The following is a 19222-nucleotide window of genomic DNA, read 5'->3' on the forward strand; positions in this document are numbered from 1 at the left end:
ACATTGATTACGCTGTTTTAAACTGTTTGATGGGAGCGCGGAACAAATGTGAGCAGAATCAACTGATTCGTGCTTTATTATCGATTTATTATCGAATGTCAAACTCAGCAATGATCACTTTGGTACATCTGGCATGCAATAATATAAAATAATAATTATATAACAATAAATAAATAAATAAGCAGGTCACAGATGCCAGGAAACTGGGAATTCTCACTGTTCTCCTGATGGCTAGTCCAGGCCTGCCTCTGAAACAACTGGAGAGCACAAACATTTCCCTTTCCAATCTGTTATTTATGGTGAAACTGAAAGTTAGACCTGCATGTATAAATACAGCCTCTGATGAGAGATGCCTTCACATCACATCTGCACATCCTTCAGCAGCACAAGACAGTAAAGATAGTTCTGTGATTCTTCTTATTACTCTGTTAACACGACAAAAGATTGCAAATGGGATCAGGTGAATCAAAAACTGGAGGTCAGTACTGCATTGAATAATGGGATTGTTTCTGACTATGATAACTGTCATGCATCTTTTAACTTATTTACATTTTAAATCTATTTAATCAAATTTGATAAAATCATAAAATGCATCAGTTTAACAAAATTAACTTACAATATTCTGAATGAATAGACTGCATTTAAAAGTTTGTTTGAATGACGTTATTGAGTCTGCTTGGATCCTATAGTCACTCTCAGGTGTATTAGAATACAGTAACCAGGCTAGGACTGAATTTCTTTAGCAGTATGGCATATGGTTGTGGTTCTGAAATAGAAATAAACAAATAAAATAATAGCAAATAAATAAAGTATGCTAATGATAATTACACTCACATAAATTATCTATATAATGAATGTAATATACAGAAGTGGTGTGACAGAAAGGGCATCGGATATTAAAGGGGCGGGGCTCGAGTGCTGGAAATGTTACGCACCTCACCATACTGTGATGATGTGTCCTGACACGAAGGGACAAAACCAATAAAACCCATTATAAACGAGGCTTGTGCTGCATCCAGTGGGGACATAATTACTGATTATATTGACTTATACTGTCTTTGCACAGTGCATTACGTATTGCGCTGCTTAAACATAAAACCATGTCTGTGTTTGTGATCTGAGAAACGACTAACAACAAGCACTACTCTACACTGCTTAAAACTCGCTTTTCAGTCATCAGTGGCAAATCTTTTACATATGTAAATGTCCTTACAGACTGAGTCAGGAGCGCCAGACTGTCCTTACAAAGTTGGAATTGCACCACTTTATTGAAACCGACACCTGCATTGTAGGCTATTCTTCCAGGAAAATGCGCAGTACAGTCTAGACACGACGACGAGTCTTAACTTTTATAAAGATGCATAAAGTTTATGCATCAACGTTTTTAAAACATTATTAAAACCAAAAACTTTGAACAAAGGTTATATTAATGTTACTATAAGTACATTTGTAAGTTTGAGAGACCCTTGTCAGAATGTTAGCCGACGATCTGAGAATGATCTGTCAGATGGGATAGATACATTCTCGGACTCAGAGAATGATATAATACCAATTTATTGTTAAACTGAATTGTTTATTTGATCTTTATATATTTTGTTTTTCTTCGCAGTACTGGATGAAGCATGGAGGACATTTGACTGGAGGTAAGCTACATAAACATATATTATACAATATATACATTGCGTAATACATATTTATATGTATAATAAATCTGACCTTTTTACATTGAAGGACATTGTGTGCAGGCTTTTGTTTCCTTTTGCCTGGAATTACAAAATAATTAAGTATAACTGGTTTCAAAATATCAAACAATAAATGTATTTAATGGATGGAGTTTTTTTATTTTATTTTTTTTATTATTGTGTAAATTTACTAAAATAGTACATATTGGCTGAATAAATAACTTCCAAAAAATAACTCTCAAACAGAAAGATCCAAATGTTTTTTTTTCTTCTTCATTTATTATATATTATTTTTATTTGTTAAGTGTGCAGATATTTGTTTTTATTCATTTAGTGTGCAGATAATTTTGTCTCTTGTCTTTTGTAGACAGAAGGAAGTGCTGAAAGAACGTCTAGAAAAGTTTACTCTGAGTAATCCAGATGTGACGAACATCAAGATCCTGGTGGCTGGACAAACTGGAGAAGGGAAGTCCAGCTTTATTAACTCTGTCCTTAGTGTCTTTCAAGGAGAAATAGTTAATGAAGCAATAGCTGATACTTCGGAATCACCCACCAGTTACAGTTTCACAACAAGAGTAAGCATTATTTAACTTCTATGTTGCACACACGATAGCTGTTAAGACTGTAGGAATATGCTTTTAGGAAATATAGACAAATCATCAACCAATCCAGACATTTGTATAAATCATATGCATTGTCTGATATTTAAAAATGTATATTGCCATTTTTCTCTGTCTTTGTTTCCAGCGAAGAACATACCGCATCAGAAGTGCAGATGCAGATTTGCCTTTTGAATTATGTGACATAAAAGGTTTAGAACCTGAAAAAATATCTAAGAGTCAAATAGATGACATTGTCAACACCATATATGGACATGTGAAGGAGGGATATAAAGTAAGACATTCAATTAAAAGTTAATGGGATCATTCACCCCAAAAATGAAAATTCACAAAAGAAGATATTTTGAAGAATGCTGGTAACCAAACAGTTGCTGGCAGCCATTGACTAGAATGTGAAAAAAATGGTACACATTCTTCAGAATATTTCCTGTTGTATTTAACAGAAGAAAGAAATGCACGCAGGTTTGGAACAACTTGAGCATGAGTAAATGATGAAAACATTTATTTTGGGGTAAACTATCCCATTGACGACATTCAGTTGATTAAAAATTAACATTTGAATGTGCACAATATCTTCTAATTTTTATATTTTGTTTTTATTTCATAAAACTAGTTCGAGGAGAAATCCCTCACTAGTGACGATGAGCATTACAATCAAAACCCTTCACTGTCTGATCAAGCCTTCTGCCTAGTTTACGTCATAGATGCATGTACAATCCATCTCGCTGCAGTAGATAAGATAATTACTGAGAAATTGAAACTCATTCGCCGGACCATCAGTGATAACGGTAAAAATGTATATGATTTTTATCTTTCTTATGCACAACACTGTAATACATAAAAGCTCCCACATTCCATATAAAGACTAGTTTGGCTTATGTACATATTTGAAATGCATTTCAACAACAACAAATATGATTTAAGTGAACCAATAAAAAAGAGAAAAAAATAATATTTTTTGCCTTTGTTTTGTACAAGATGAGAGAAATAGAAAAAAGGGAATACAGGTGCATCTCAGTAAATTAGAATGTTGTGGAAAAGTTCATTTATTTGTTGATCTGAAATCAAGCTTTGCTCCCATTATGGTTGAATCACAGGACTGGATACCAGTTGCCTTGTCTCAACAACTAATCTCAACAAATTAGAATATGGTGACATGCCAATCAGCTAGTCAACTCAAAACACCTGCAAAGGTTTCCTGAGCCTTCAAAATGGTCTCTCAGTTTGGTTTACTAGGCACACAATCATGGGAAAGATAGCTGATCTGACAGTTGTCCAGAAGACAATCATTGACACCCTTCACAAGGAGGGTAAGCCACAAACAAAGAAAAAAGAAGCTTCACAGAGTGCTGTATCCAAGCATGTTAACAGAAAGTTGACTGGAAGGAAAAAGTGTGGAAGAAAAAGATACACAACCAACCGAGAGAACCACAGCCTTATGAGGATTGTCAAGCAAAATTCAAGAATTTGAGTGAAATTCACAAGGAATGGACTGAGGCTGGGGTCAAGGCATCAAGATTCACCACACACGTGTCTGAATTTGGATACAGTTGTCGTATTCCTCTTGTTAAGCCACTCCTGAGGCCTCTTACCTGGGCTAAGGAGAAGAAGGATTGGACTATTGTCCAGTGGTCCAAAGTCCTCTTTTCAGATGAGAGCAAGTTTTGTATTTCCAAACAATGCAGATGATCTGAAGGCCACTGTCAAAGAAACCTGGGCTTCAAGACCACATCAGCAGTGTCATGAACTGATCACCTCAATGCCACGCCAAATTGAGGCAGTAATTAAAGCACAAGGAGCCCCTACCAAGTACTGAGTATATGTACAGTAAATGACCATACTTTCCAGAAGGCAAACAATTCACTAATTTTTTTTTTTGTATTGGTCTTATGAAGTATTCTAATTTGTTGAGTCTGTGTGCATTTAATTTATTTAATACAATGGTTTCTCAATTTGAATTGAATTACTGAAATAAATGAACTTTTCCTCAACATTCTAATATATTGAGATGCACCTGTATATTACAAAATGTAGATTTGTATAATTTGGATGAAAACATTTTCATCTTTCTCATTGCAGGGATTCCTCAAGTGATTGTCATGTCTAAAGTGGATGAAGCAGGTCCTCTGGTCAAAAATGATCTAAAGATGGTCTACAGAAGCAAGATCATCAAAGAGAGGGTACTGTAGGTCATTTAATCATCTATACATGTTGCATGTTTTCTATAGTTTTACAAACAATTTTGTGTTTCTGTCCAGATGGAGATGTGCAGTGCCACAGTAGGTGTTCCAGTGAGCTACATCTTCCCAGTGAAGAACTATCATTTTGAGATTGACACAAATGATGATGTTGATGTCTTGATTCTCAAGGCATTAGATCAGATTGTGCGTTCTGCTGATGCAAGACTGAGGCGTGGTGCTTCTAACGAATGAGTTTTCGGGACAAAAACCAACTATAATAGCATTTAGAATTGAATGAATATTAAATGGCCAAAAATATATCATCATCTGAATCAAGACACATTCCATGTGCAACATGGTACAGGTTATAAGCCAACATTTGAAAATAATAAAAGTGACCCACACATACACACAGTATTAGAAATTGCTACACAAATTAGTTTTCAACTTGATTGACTTGAACACAAGACAAAAACGTGTTAGCTCTTCCTGTTGTTTTTTGCTAGCTGCCCTTTTCTGCTCTTCTATTGCGTAATGACTCCCTGCTGAACTATTCTGCAATTATTATTTATTATTATTATTATTATTATTATTATTTATTATTATTGATAGCATAGCATAGAATGATAGCATAGAATCAACATGCTAATCAGTATTACTCTATATAAACCTTATAATTTAGTATGTGAAGTAAAAATCATATATGCTACTCTGTTCGTACTCTAACATTACATGTCTCTTCAAGTAATGATATTTACTTATTAATTGCAAACTAGAGACCTGCGCATGAGGTCCTCTCGCAAAGATATATAAGATTAGTTTTTTTTTAATACATTGCATATTCTGCCTGCTACTCTGTTATTTTTTCACTTGCTCCCCTGTTGAATATACATTTTAAAAAGAAACGGAAAATAAACAAATGTTTCGCTTTATTTGCGTTTAATTAAATGGATGAACAACACGAAAAAGGAACAAGAAAAAAAAAGTAAGAAATGTAAATAACAAAAAACATAGTTATAATAATTAGGCTATAGTATATTTATATACAAATTATATAATAATGATAAAGCTGGATTACTTCCATGTTCAATGTGAGTGTATGTGAGTATTTTGCTGCATTCACAGCTCGCAAAAGGAAGTGGTTTTCCATCGCTGTCGCATACTACTGAAAAAACATTCTCAAATTTCAGATTTTCCTTTGTTTGGTTTTGTAGTTTTGCATGTTCCTTTCATTAATAACGAACTAATATCTGTAGCACTAAGCGATTCACCTGAGTAATGCGGTGCAGACATTTTGCCTCTGTGCTTAGCTGTTCTGCACTTATGAACCATGCGAGAGTTAGCTTCAGACCATGCACCTGTAAATCATTTTTATTTTATTATAAATAATGGTTTATTTGATTCTGGTTATTTAATTTTTATTTCCATTTTGCGGGAATCCCGCAAATAATTGTATTTTCCCGCAACCTGCAAACAATAACATCCGCATTCACCCATCAAATATTGTCCCGCGCCGCACTCGGTTGCGCTGGGTCCCGCGGGAGTGAAGGTCTCTATTGCAAACCACTATATTAAAATTCAACAGTAAATTTCCAAAGAACAGTGAGCCGCAGTGAGCCCTATGACACAAAAACTAGTCTACACTATACATCACACTCTTGAAGTAACACAATGTTTTGTGAGGCATTGGATTTGCTCCGGCTGTCCCAGCATGTTGCTTCATGTTACAAAAGAATATTGTAAATACAAACTGATTGTCACAAACACTATTAACATTAGTAGTTAATAGAAAATGTTATAGAATAAAAATCCATAAAGGATATGGAAATAGAAAGAGGAGGTATGTTCGCATGCTATTCAAAATTCTACGTGTCTGCATAGAGATATTCATGAATAGAAACTGTGTATCTAAATTAAAACTCAATAAAATTACTTGTTAATGGATATCAGTTGCTGTATATTTTTTAATTATTATTTAAGGTTAGTCAGTTGGTGAAAAGTTCAGTTACTTAACATCAAAGAAAGGCAGGCCATTGCCTAAATCTTTATTTACTTATTTGTTGCTGGATTACTTAGCTTGGCAGTATTCTCTACTGTATGGATATGCTTCTCTGTAATCGACAGTCTGTATTGATATTTGTGGGCATGATTGTCGGTGGTGGTAGTTATGTTTGAGGCCTATAAGTTTATCTCTTAGCAGCCTTGTATGTGTGTATTTGAATAGCAGAGACAGCTTGCATTAGACAGAGCACAAGTCAGAGAGAGCTTAAAGTGAAAATTGATGTTGGTCTCGGGGCGGTATGAATGTGTGAAATAGTAAGGGGATAATTTAATTATTTATAATATAAAATATGTTATGTTTTCTGAGTGAGCAAGGATGACGTTGCTGATGTCGACACACCATCGCCTTTAAGAAGTGCATCTTTACGGATAATGAATATAATGAAAGAGTTTTTGTTTTCAATATGTTTTATTTTGTTAAGTACTAATTTAAAGCTTTCTATAGATATATTTATCATGTTTATGAGGCATGTATTCAAAGCGCATCATGTTTGTTTTCTTTATTTTATAAAAACACAATGTTTTTTCATATTTTCATTAAAAAAAAGGCTAGTGCCTCCATGTCTTGTAAAGCGTGTTATAGCTTCTAGCCGCACAAACTATTGGACATAGTGCACATTTATCTAGGTTTAACGTTTAAACATTGTTATATGCTTGAACTGTTTTGGTATATCTATAGATTCATTTTAGGCAAGTCGTGATGATTTGAGAAGGCTATTTGATCCAACATATATGATCTGTTTATTGTCTGTTGCTGGCCGCTTAGTCATTACTTTAAAAAACAAAAGCGTATATTTAACGAACAAAAAAATGCTCCAAACGTTTTTCTAAATTAACTTACGAAATATAATCATTATGCCATTACATACAAAACTGAACTTTTTTAATAGGCTCGGGGTTGGTAATTCTGATAAACTGTCGGACACGGGCCAGGGCTCGGGCCTAAATATGAAGCCTGTGCAGGGCTCTACTTCTCATTATTTCCCTACAGTGGCTAATGAACTGGAAGTCTCACACATTTACAGAAACTGTCTTATTTCTGTGTTGAAAAATAAGGTGGATTTAGGTAATAGCTGCCTAACGTGCTCATCATGCAAAACACGCAATGATCTTAAAGGGCCATCCTTTTACATAGGCAAAGGAAAATGTAATTGTGAATTGTGTTATGTGCATACTCTCATTATTCGTTCAAAGTAAAGACAATTCTCAGGAAGGCATCACAGCAGCACTCTTTAACTTTATTTTACTTCTTTTTGGGGGAGTTATACACAGAGCTCTTCTTATTGTGTGTGTCAAAAAATATATAGAAAACTGGAAAGAGATACAAAAAAAAAGTTTTGAATGCAATGTTTGTTTTTGGTAAATATTTTAAAAGTTTAGTATTTTTTTGTTGCGGTCCTGTGTTTAGAGTTGATAATGGGCCAAAGAATCAGCAAACCCATGTAAACAATTGGGAAAAAACTATAAGCACTGCCACATTAGAGGGCCATATGAAACTGTACTACAGTAATGAAAGCTCTGCTTCATATACAAATATTCCAGATAATTTGCACAAGCTGTAAAATTTTTCCATGTCTTGCAAGTATTCTGTATGTTGCAAATATCCTGTTTCCAGACATGTTCAGCATTAGCCTACTTGAGGTGAGTGTATTGGTGTATGTGATTTTATGATTTGACCCCTTGATGGCACTCTTTAACAGCAAATTGTCTGTGAGAGCAATAACTGTAAGAAAACTGCCCATATATCTAATCTGCCCAAATAAATTTACTTAAGATATTGGGCCACAAAAAATGGGCCACAGCTGCCCCATTTTTACCAGTCTGATTTTACCAGGCAAACCCCTCTGAACTTTAACCAAAAAAATAAAAATAAATTTTTTTTAGAGAAATACATAAAACTATTGTTTTAATCTTTTAATAGCTAAAAACACTGACTGCTGTATTTAGCCTATAAGAATCTACAGGTGTTTCTGAATAAATTAGAATGTTGTGGGAAAAGTTCATTTATTTCAGTAATTCAACTCAAATTGTGAAACTCGTGTATTAAATAAATTCAATACACACAGACTGAAGTATATTACATCTTTTGTTCTTTTAATTGTGATGATTTTGGCTTAGATTTAACCAAATCACTATCTCAACAAATTAGAATATGGTGACCTCCCAATCAGCTAATTAACTCAAAACACCTGCAAAGGTTTCCTGAGCCTTCAAAATGGTCTCTCAGTTTGGATCACTAGGCTACACAATCATGGGGAAGACTATTTTTAAGCCACTCCTGAACCACAGACAATGTCAGAGGTGTCTTACCTGGCCTAAGGAGAAGAACTAGACTGTTGCTCAGTTTTCCAAAGTCTTTTCTGATGAGAGCAAGTTTTGTATTTCATTTGGAAACCAAGATCCTAGAGTCTGGAGGAAGGATGGAGAAGCTCGTAGCACAAGTTGCTTGGAGTCCTGTGATATCTTTCCACAGTCTGTGATGATTTGGGTTCAATGTCATCTGCTGGTGTTGGTCCATTGTGTTTTTTGAAAACCAAAGTCACTTCAACCGTTTACCAAGAAATCTTGGAGCACTTCATGCTTCCTTCTGCTGACCAGCTTTTTGAATATGCTAATTTAATTTTCCAACAGGATTTGGCACCTGCCCACACTGACAATGACTAGTAAGACAATTCTCTAATAACTATTATGATGAGTTTTGTTCCACCCGCTTAAATGATAAAAGTACTTGTGCTGTAAAAACTATTAAGACTGTGTCTGTTCCCCGAATAGTGAGGTCAAAATATAATGTAGGATCTAGAAAAAATCTTATCGTAATTAAACCAGAAAAATGTAAAGTAAATGAACAAAAACAATTTTTAAAGTTTGGGCTCATAAATATTAGATCACTCACACCCAAAGCAGTTATTGTAAATGAAATGATCACAGAAAATAGTTTTGATGTACTCTGCTTGACTGAAACCTGGCTAAAACCAAATGGAAGAGACCAAATTTTGGTCTAAATGAGTCTACTCCACCAAACTACTGTTATAAGCATGAGCCCCGTCAGACTGGTCGTGGAGGAGGTGTTGCAACAATATATAGCGATATTCTCAATGTTACCCAGAAAACAGGATACAGGTTTAACTCTTTTGAAATACTTCTGCTAAATGTTACACTGTCAGACATGCAAAAGAAATCTAATGTATCTCTTGCTCTGGCTACTGTGTATAGACCACCAGGGCCGTATACAGAATTCCTAAAATAATTTGCAGATTTCCTCTCAGACCTTCTAGTTACAGTTGATAAGGCGCTAATCATGGGAGATTTTAATATTCACGTTGATAATGCAAATGATACATTAGGACTTGCGTTTACTGACCTAATAAACTCCTTTGGAGTCAAGCAAAATGTCACCGGGCCCACTCATCGTTTTAATCATACACTAGATCTAATTATATCGCATGGAATCGATCTTACTGCTATAGATATTGTACCCCAAAGTGATGATATTACAGACCATTTCCTTGTATCGTGCATGCTGCGTATAACTGATATTAACTATATGTCTCAGCGTTACCGTCTGGGCAGAACTATTGTTCCAGCCACCAAAGACAGATTCGCAAATAACCTGCCTGATCTATCTCAACTGCTATTTGTACCCAAAAATACACATGAATTAGACGAAATTACTGACAACATGGGCACTATTTTCTCTAATACATTAGAAGCTGTTGCCCCCATCAAATTGAAAAAGGTTAGAGAAAAACGTACTGTTCCATGGTATAACAGTAATACTCACTCTCTCTAGAAAGTAACTCGTAGTCTTGAACGCAAATGGAGAAAAACTAACTTGGAAGTTTTTAAAATTGCATGGAAAAACAGTATGTCCAGCTATAGACAGGCTCTAAAAACTGCTAGGGCAGAGCATATCCACAAACTCATTGAAAATAACCAAAACAATCCAAGGTTTTTATTTAGCACAGTGGCTAAATTAACAAATTACCAGACGCCACCTGATTCAAATATTCCACCAACGTTAAATAGTAATGACTTTATGAATTTCTTCACTGATAAAATAGATAACATTAGAAATACAATAGCGAATGTAGATTCTACAGCATCTAACACTTCAGTTTCATCCATCGCACCCAAAGATAAACTGCACTGCTTTACAAATATAGGACAGGCTGAGCTAAATAAACTTATCACTGTATCTAAACCAACAACATGTTTATTAGATCCTGTACCCACTAAATTACTAAAAGAGCTGTTACCTGTAGCCGAAGAACCGCTTCTCAATATCATTAACTCGTCGTTATCTTTAGGTCACGTCCCAAAACCATTCAAGCTGGCGGTTATCAAGCCTCTTATTAAGAAACCAAAACTAGATCCTAGTGTACTGGCAAATTATAGGCCTATTTCAAATCTTCCATTTATGTCTAAAATTTTAGAAAAAGTTGTGTCTGCTCAATTGAGCACCTTCCTGCATAAAAATGATCTGTATGAAGAATTTCATTAGGCCCCACCATAGCACAGAAACTGCACTTGTTAAAATTACAAATGACCTGCTTCTTGCGTCAGATCAAGGCTGCATCTCATTTCTAGTCTTACTTGATCTTAGTGCTGCGTTCGACACCATAGATCATGACATACTCATAGATCGATTACAAAACTATACAGGTATTCAAGGGCAGGCTCTAAGATGGTTTAGATCCTACCTGTCCGATCGCTACCATTTTGTTTACTTAAATGGGGTGTCATCTCATTTATCATCAGTAAAATATGGAGTGCCACAAGGATCCGTCCTAGGTCCCCTTCTATTTTCAATATACATGTTGCCCCTTGGTAATATTATTAGAAAATACGGAATTAGCTTCCACTGTTATGCTGAAGATACTCAGCTATATATTTCAACGAGACCAGATGAAACTTCCCAATTATCTAAGCTAACAGAGTGTGTTAAAAATGTAAAAGATTGGATGACAAATAATTTTCTCCAATTAAATTCGGATAAGACAGAGATATTAATTATTGGACCAAAAAACACCACACAGAATCTTGTAGATTACAATCTGCAACTAGACGGATGTACTGTTACTTCCTCTACAGTCAGAAATCTGGGTGTTATATTGGACAGCAATTTGTCTTTTGAAAATCATATTTCCAATGTTACAAAAACCGCATTCTTCCATCTTAGAAACATTGCCAAGCTACGAAACATGTTATCTGTTTCTGATGCAGAAAAGCTAGTTCATGCTTTCATGACCTCTAGACTGGACTATTGTAATGGACTTCTAGGTGGTTGTCCTGCTTCGTCAATAAACAAGCTACAGGTAGTCCAAAATGCAGCAGCTAGAGTCCTTACCAGGTCAAGAAAATATGATCATATTACCCCATGGGTGGGACTGGGCGGATTAATCGAAGAATGAAACACAGGCTTTATTTTAGATACATGAAAGGCGGGATGAATTCTCCTGTACGCTGGAGGAAGTTTAAGGCAGACTGCCACCGTACTAATGATCTTGGTGACAGTGAACGGACCAATAAATTTGGGAGCAAGCTTATTAGAGACGGAACGGAGAGGAATGTTCTTGGTAGAAAGCCACACTTTTTGACCCACGACGTATATGGGAGGCCTAGACCTGTGGCGGTCGGCTTTAGCCTTGGTACGCGCCCCCACTTGAAGTAGAGTCTCGCAGGCTCTAGTCCAAGTGCGGTGACACCTCTGGACAAAGGCGTGAATGGAGGGAACCGCGACTTCGGATTCCAGACTGGGAAAAATGGGTGGCTGGTATCCTACACTACTACACTCGAACGGAGATAGGCCCGTAGCTGATATAGGTAATGTATTGTGGGCGTGCTCCACCATCGACAGTTGTTGGCTCCAGGAGGAAGGATTCTTGGAGACCAGACATCGCAACACCCTTTCCAAATCTTGGTTGGCTCTCTCGGTTTGACCATTGCTCTGGGGATGAAACCCTGAGGACAGACTTACAGTCGCTCCCAGTAATCTACAAAACTCAACCCAAAATGTGGACACAAACTGGGGTCCCCTGTAGGAAACCACGTCTGTCGGGAGGCCTTGTAAACGAAAGACGTGATCTACGACAGTCAAAGCTGTCTCCTTGGCTGAGGGTAATTTGAGCAGGGGAAAAAAGTGCGCCGACTTCGAGAACCGGTCCACCACGGTCAAAACTACCATGTTGCCCTGAGAGGGCGGGAGGGTGGTAATAAAATCTAGTGCGATATGGGACCAGGGTCTCGAAGGGACCGGCAGCGGTTGAAGTAACCCATCAGGGGGTCGATTGGAAGTCTTACCAGTGGCACAAACTGAGCAAGCCAAAACAAAACTGTGAATGTCGCGAGCCATAAGTGGCCACCAGAATCGTTGCTTGACCAAAAATTTAGTACGGTTAACTCCTGGATGACAAGCAACATTAGAACAATGCCCCCACTGAATAACGTTGGACCGTAATCCCTCCAGCACAAATAATCGATTCGGTGGGCACCCGGACGGAGGCGTTACCCCTTCTAAGGCCGTCTTGACCTTCAATTCGACCTCCCATCTGAGTGTGGAGACCACTAATGTCTCAGGTAAAATACACTCGGGAGTAGACAGGCGTTCGGAACAGTCAAAAATGCGCGACAAAGAATCGGGTTTGATGTTCTTGGAACCCGGGCGGTACGAGAGAGTTAAATAAAAACGTCCGAAAAAAAGTGCCCACCGAGCCTGCCTGGAGTTCAACCTTTTGGCAGTTCTAATGTATTCTAAACTCTTGTGGTCGCTCCATACTACAAAAGGAACGCCCGAGCCTTCTAACCAGTGGCGCCATTCTTCCAATGCCATCTTGACTGCCAACAATTCTTGGTTACCAATATCATAATTACGTTCGGCAGGGGATAATCGGTATGAAAAAAATGCACATGGGTGCATCTTGTCGTCTGAGGGAGAACGTTGGGATAACACCGCACCTACCCCCACCTCTGACGCGTCGACCTCCACCACAAACTGATGTGATGGATCAGGGGTGATTAAGATAGGGGCCGAAACGAAGCAGCCCTTCAGTTGGCAAACACAGCCTCGGCTGTGTCTGACCACCTGAACGTAGTTCCGGAGTACAGAAGTGCTTGACAGTAGTGAGATCGTGCTGACCATCTCAGTCTTACCGAGAAGAGCGTAGATGATGATGAGGTCTTCTCGGCGGAGATCCCACCCGATAATAGCCTCATACTTACTACCGGGCTTGGCCTTTTACCGGACAGATGTAGGCGTGATGACCGGTTCCACCGCAATAGAGGCAGAGGCCCAGGGATCTCCGCCTCTCCTTCTCCTCCCGGGAAAGCCGAGCTCGCTGTAGCTTGATGATTACGTTAGCTCTAATGCTACTAATACCAGGTGCATTTCTTCTTCATAATGCATTTCTGTCACAATAATTCACATAATGTCGTAAGAAAATGTTTTGTTGTATTTTTATAGTAAGACTTTTGATAAATAAGGGCTAAATGCCTACTGAGACTGAAGTGAGATAGCAGCTTGGTGGCTTTGTAAAGTTTGAAATACCACAACAAAGGCTAATAAAGGTGGAATTAAAGCAAAAGAATAATGCAGATAATGTGTCATACCTGGCGGAGGTGTGAAAGACTCGTTTTGTGAGAACAATAGAACCATGAATGGGGGAGCCATTCAGAGCCAAAAACACAGACAGAGCACACAGAACATATTCACATGATCTTACAGAGATGACAAGTGCCATAAATCAATCAGATTAGCCTTCTCTAAAAACACACATGACATGGCCTTAGAAAATATTTCATAAAATTCACAGTTTTAGAGATTAGATTATGAAATTTTCATATGAAGCTTTGGTAGACTTGTGGCTTTAACTACACTGTGTTTCTTAACTCATATCCTACATCAACAAATCTTTTAATATATTTTAAAAATATGTTTTTAATATTTATATTTTTGTTTTTATGTTTGAGTTTATATATCTCTATTATCATAACAGTCTGAGTAATTCTGATTCCTGAACAGTAAACTTTGAAGTGTCAGCTTTATGATCAAATGATGATTATGTATCTTGTCAGAAAGAATCATGAGCAGAAACCTTTTTATTTTGGGTATGTCATTTCTGTCTCCATGCCAAAATAAATGGGGGGTGACTGGTAAGGTTATATTTAGCAAGGCTTTAGTCACTCTTACAAATTATGTATATGAACACTGCTTTCATGAATACAATGATAATATATGTAGCATTATATCACAGAAAGACACCTTCAGAGCTCACTATATCTGATTTAACATGTTTTCATGTATTTAAGCACTTTGTTTTTTTCTTCTCTTGCTCTCTTTTTTTTCTTTTCCAGTGTTTTAGCCTTTTCAGACTTACAGATTTCCTTCAGCTTCTCAATCAGAAATTCAACATGCTGAAGTGTGAACACAGAATCAGTGTTCAGTGCGATCCAGTCCAGAATATCCACACAGTGATAAGCTTCCATCACAAATATTACTTTCTCAATCTCTAAAATTTGTAGTTCTTCTTCCAGCTTCTTGACCACAGACTCACCTTCCTTAATTTTGATTATACTGTCATTATATTTCATTTTTAAATCTTCATCTGTCATTTTTTCCCTCTTCATCTTTGTTTCATATATTTTTGCTTCTTTGACATGTTTGCTGTAGTGGCATTTATTAGTACACACTGTACAGTAATTATTCTTCATGACTTTACACCATGAGAGACCACAGCACCACCAGCATCCTGGATAATGACAGTTTTCTTCACAGATGGTGCAGCACATCGCCACACTGGCTACAGAACGATCAATATCAACCTTCTCTATGTAGACCACTTCAACTTCATACTCAAAGTTCTGGTTTTCTTCAGCATCTTTCTTGTTTTGCTCCAGAGCTTCCTGAGCTTGTTTCAGCTCATTTTGTTTTGTGTCAATCTTTTGAATAAGTGATTGTAGATCAGAGATTTTTGTCTCCAACTGCTTCCTTTTCTCCAAAACACCTTGAGTCATCTTCAGTGATTTTGCTTTTATGTTTTCAAGCAATTTGAAAAATCCTGTAATTTCTGTGGAAGTTAGGTTCCATGATTGTTTCAGCATTTCATTAGTTTCATCAGCAGGTTCTGTCTGACAGTTGTCAAACAGGAAGTACACAGGCTCATTCTGCTGATTTACTGCACACTTGATTTTAGCCTCTTTAACAGCTGTCAGAATATTTTTAGGGATAGTTCCACGTGAGTGTGTGAGGAGCAAGATGATGTTCTCAGCAATATCTCTTCCAAATAAAGACTGAACAGCATCAAGTATGTATAATTCTCTTTCAGATATTCGAGTCTGGGTTGCTTTAATCACCAGACACACTGCATGTATTTTATGAATACCTTCAGCAGATTTACTTAAACTGAGCAAACTCTCAGCAATCTCTTTATCTTTCTCAACTCCATGTGTGTCTCCATATCCTGGAGTGTCGATGATTGTTAAATGGATTGGACTCTCGTGTAGATAAAACTCATAAACAGTGATACCGGTGGTCTGAGTATGAACTTGTGAGTAGTAGCTCTGATCATCTGTGATCTCAAACCAAACCTTGTCTTCTCTCTGAACACCCAACATGTAGTTGATCATCACATCGATTAGTTTTGTTTTCCCTGTTCCTGTTCCTCCCACCAGCAGAAGGGTTTTATGGAGTTTCTTTGTGTCTCTCTCCCCAAAGGTAACTTTTATGTATGGTTTAGATGGATCACGAGAGTCTGTCCTGGGTTTCAGATGATATCGAGTAGGAGTCCCCTCCTCAATTACACTACTTTCTTTGATGATTGCATGAAATTTGTACAAACTTGATTCCTTTTTTTGTCTGTGGAGAAAACAACATATAAATAATATAAATAACAGCATAATACATTTTAAAATAAATTTTATTACTTTACTTTTTTTAGGGCCCTATGAAATCCGTTTATTTTTTCCAAAATTCGGTTTAATATTTTTCCAAATTCCGTTTTTGCATTTAAATTTTTCTGGATTCCATTTTTTCTGTTTATTTTTTTCTCAACTCCATTTTAATGGTTAAATTTAATTTTATTAATCAAATACTTGTCTTTAAATTAAACCGGACTCTTATTTTGACGTGTTTACGTGAATACCTTTACAGTTCCGTGTATGTGATGTGACGCTAGTTTTACTCAAATAAAACGGTCAAATGCTCATGAAGTGAACGCAGCATGACTCTTAGTGCAGTTCTGGAGGGGGGAAAACATTTCACAAGGCTATTTTAAGAAATAATTGAATAAAATAAGTTGTTTTTATGCATGTAAATATGTCAATGACTTGCTGAAGTGCTTGAAAACCAGCTTTGTATGTATTAGACCCGCGTTCCTATAGTCTAGTAAAGTAGTGTAGTTACCAATATTATTAGGGTAATCCGTTACTTTACTTCGTTACTCAAAAACGTAATGTAGTTACTGTAATCTGTTACTTTGTAACTCGTTACCCCCAACACTGGACTGTAGCTATATTTTAATCATGTGAATAGCAGGGAAATGTTTATACTGTATGATCATTTTAGAATATGTTTAACAAAAATAGGAACAACTGGTAAAATAAAATTTAAAAGCTCTAGAGACAAAAACACCTAAATACTGAAATTACAGTGGCTTCTAGTCCTACCTTTCAGTAGAAAATGCCATGACTCTGGATTTGTGGTTTGTAGTCTTCAATGTAACCAATCAATGTGTCGAAAAACACTGTATAAGCACATTTTATTATTTTTTTTAAAAACTGAAAGACTTAGGACCAAACATAACTGACCAAGCTGTACACATAATTTTTATTATTAAAAAAACATCTTTGGGAACTTCCCATCTATCATTTTTTTCTACCTATTTATTTATTAAAAACAATACTGACAAATATCTACAATCATATACAGTAACATATACAGTAAGCCAATATGAGAAACTAAAAAGCATTACAATATAATAACAGAGACACCGAGGCTACAGAACAGCAAAACACACTGACTTACAAGACTATCTGTTTGTTCAACTGCTTCTTTCTCCGATTCTGCGTTCCAGGCAGTTTTTGAAACTGTAAGTCACGACTTCAAACCACGATCAAAGACTTTGTAGCGTTCCAGCCAAGTCACGCCAAACGTCCTGAGCGCAAGGAATTGTAGCTAGATTATTAATTTTATTAAAACGTTATATTGTCCTAAAATATATATTTTTTTGTGTACCTCTTGCATTATCCGTAGGGACTGTCATTGTTGTTTCGCGAGCTATGTGACGTCAGAGCTCGGAACTGGGAGTGCATCGATCTAGTACCAGTTTACGGGTGGGAAGTCACAGGTCTGACTGCTGTTCCAGTGCACTTTCAAGGGTAGAAGGTTGGGAAACCACGGGTTAAGGGTGGCCTGGAACGTGGCATGACGGAATGACTCTCTTCAGATACTCGGAGACAGGATGAACGCCAGTTGTATTTATACACTGGTCAACACCCATTTGCTGAAGGTCAGGTGATTAGCAAGAAAGCGTTAGATCTGGTTGGGAAAAACAACTGGTTTGCAGTCTGTTGCAAAGTTTTGAAAAAAAAAAAAAGATATATAAGGACCAACAATACATTTAAATAATAAAAAAAATTCCTGCTGAAATAATAAAAACGTATAAATACGCAAACTTTATATAATGAATAATCAACTTAAAACTGACTCAATTTAAAGCTGATCTCATACATCACCCGCACGGAACTGCTTCCATGTACAACTAAGATGCGCAAGATAGATTAGATTGATTATTAGGCTACATTTTAAAAAGGATATTGTAATTAATTATTTAAATATTTCTAAAATAACATTTCTAAATAAAATTGTGTATTTTTAGCCAATGTATATATTATGAATGCGCACGGCCACCCAAAGGATCAAAATGTTTGGGTTTTTGAACAGGGAAGTGTGAAATGGGTAAATTTTCCAATACCGTCTCTGATTTATGGGGATTATGCAAAAGTAGTGGGTGTATTTTTCACATTATAGGCTGGTTGCTTTCACACATTGTGGACACACATCAGATTTCAAACAGCATGTTAAAGTAAATTTTGCATAGTTAGTTCCCTTTAATTAACAGATATATGTTGAGTTATATTCCCTCTTTCTGGTGCATGGCCATAGCCATGCTTTGAAAATTAGTGAGGTCCTTATTAGAGAAGTGTGCTATAATAACCCCTATAAATACAACTAATTATATACACTAACATTTGAATAGAGACAGAAATGTAGATGTTTTTGGAGGGATGCTCATTTTTAAATGATACCCTATTTATTGCATCAAAGTTTGTTTGTGTCATGCATATTTTGACGTGACCCACCCGGGTTCGAATCCGCCTTTTCGCGAAATTGTTTCTCCCTTTTCAAATTCCAAATCACATCAGAAAAATGTAAGTTTTAAAAAAGTTAAGTAAATAAACAAAAGCTTAAGGGTAGGTGTAGGGAGGGCTTTATTGCCCCAAAAAGGTGGCATCCATTAAATTAGACTCAATAAGTTATTATTGCATACTGTTTTATAATGTATTACAATACTGAGGTGCAGATAATTGCCACTATCTGCAGTAAGTAGTATAAATAGCAGAAAATCCTGCTATTTTAACATAGTAGGCCTATAAATAGAATATATAGATATTTGCACTTTTTAAT

General features: G+C 36.5%; 2 protein-coding genes across 2 annotated transcripts; one reads left to right on the top strand and one right to left on the bottom strand.

The window, feature by feature from the left end:
* Nucleotides 1–364: 364 nt before the first annotated feature.
* On the top strand, nucleotides 365–4944 carry LOC132124440 (interferon-induced protein 44-like). Its single transcript, XM_059535437.1, has 7 exons — nucleotides 365–478; nucleotides 1610–1643; nucleotides 2050–2257; nucleotides 2430–2576; nucleotides 2916–3090; nucleotides 4382–4482; nucleotides 4561–4944. The coding sequence occupies exons 1-7, from the start codon at nucleotides 451–453 to the stop codon at nucleotides 4732–4734; spliced, it is 867 nt and encodes a 288-aa protein (XP_059391420.1). The 5' UTR covers nucleotides 365–450; the 3' UTR covers nucleotides 4735–4944.
* A 9753-nt stretch (nucleotides 4945–14697) lies between these two features.
* LOC132124441 (uncharacterized) lies at nucleotides 14698–17971 on the bottom strand. Its single transcript, XM_059535438.1, has 4 exons — nucleotides 17771–17971; nucleotides 17569–17690; nucleotides 17203–17279; nucleotides 14698–16393 (listed from the first exon to the last, which is right to left on the bottom strand). Exons 3-4 carry the CDS (start codon nucleotides 17220–17222, stop codon nucleotides 14824–14826), a joined length of 1590 nt encoding a protein of 529 aa, XP_059391421.1. The 5' UTR covers nucleotides 17223–17279; nucleotides 17569–17690; nucleotides 17771–17971; the 3' UTR covers nucleotides 14698–14823.
* Between the last annotated feature and the right edge of the window lie 1251 nt (nucleotides 17972–19222).

The sequence above is a fragment of the Carassius carassius genome, chromosome 42 (genome assembly GCF_963082965.1).
Source record: "Carassius carassius chromosome 42, fCarCar2.1, whole genome shotgun sequence".
Lineage (NCBI taxonomy): Eukaryota > Metazoa > Chordata > Actinopteri > Cypriniformes > Cyprinidae > Carassius > Carassius carassius.

Excerpts from the sequence above, each read along its gene's own strand:
- LOC132124440 (XM_059535437.1), top strand. The coding sequence starts at position 451 with ATGGGATCAGGTGAATCAAAAACTGGAG. Across the intron at positions 1,644-2,049 it reads TGGAGGACATTTGACTGGAG|ACAGAAGGAAGTGCTGAAAG; the intron begins GTAAGCTACATA and ends TGTCTTTTGTAG. Across the intron at positions 2,577-2,915 it reads ATGTGAAGGAGGGATATAAA|TTCGAGGAGAAATCCCTCAC; the intron begins GTAAGACATTCA and ends TCATAAAACTAG.
- LOC132124441 (XM_059535438.1), bottom strand. The coding sequence starts at position 17,222 with ATGGCATTTTCTACTGAAAG. Across the intron at positions 16,394-17,202 it reads ATGGCATTTTCTACTGAAAG|ACAAAAAAAGGAATCAAGTT; the intron begins GTAGGACTAGAA and ends TTTTCTCCACAG.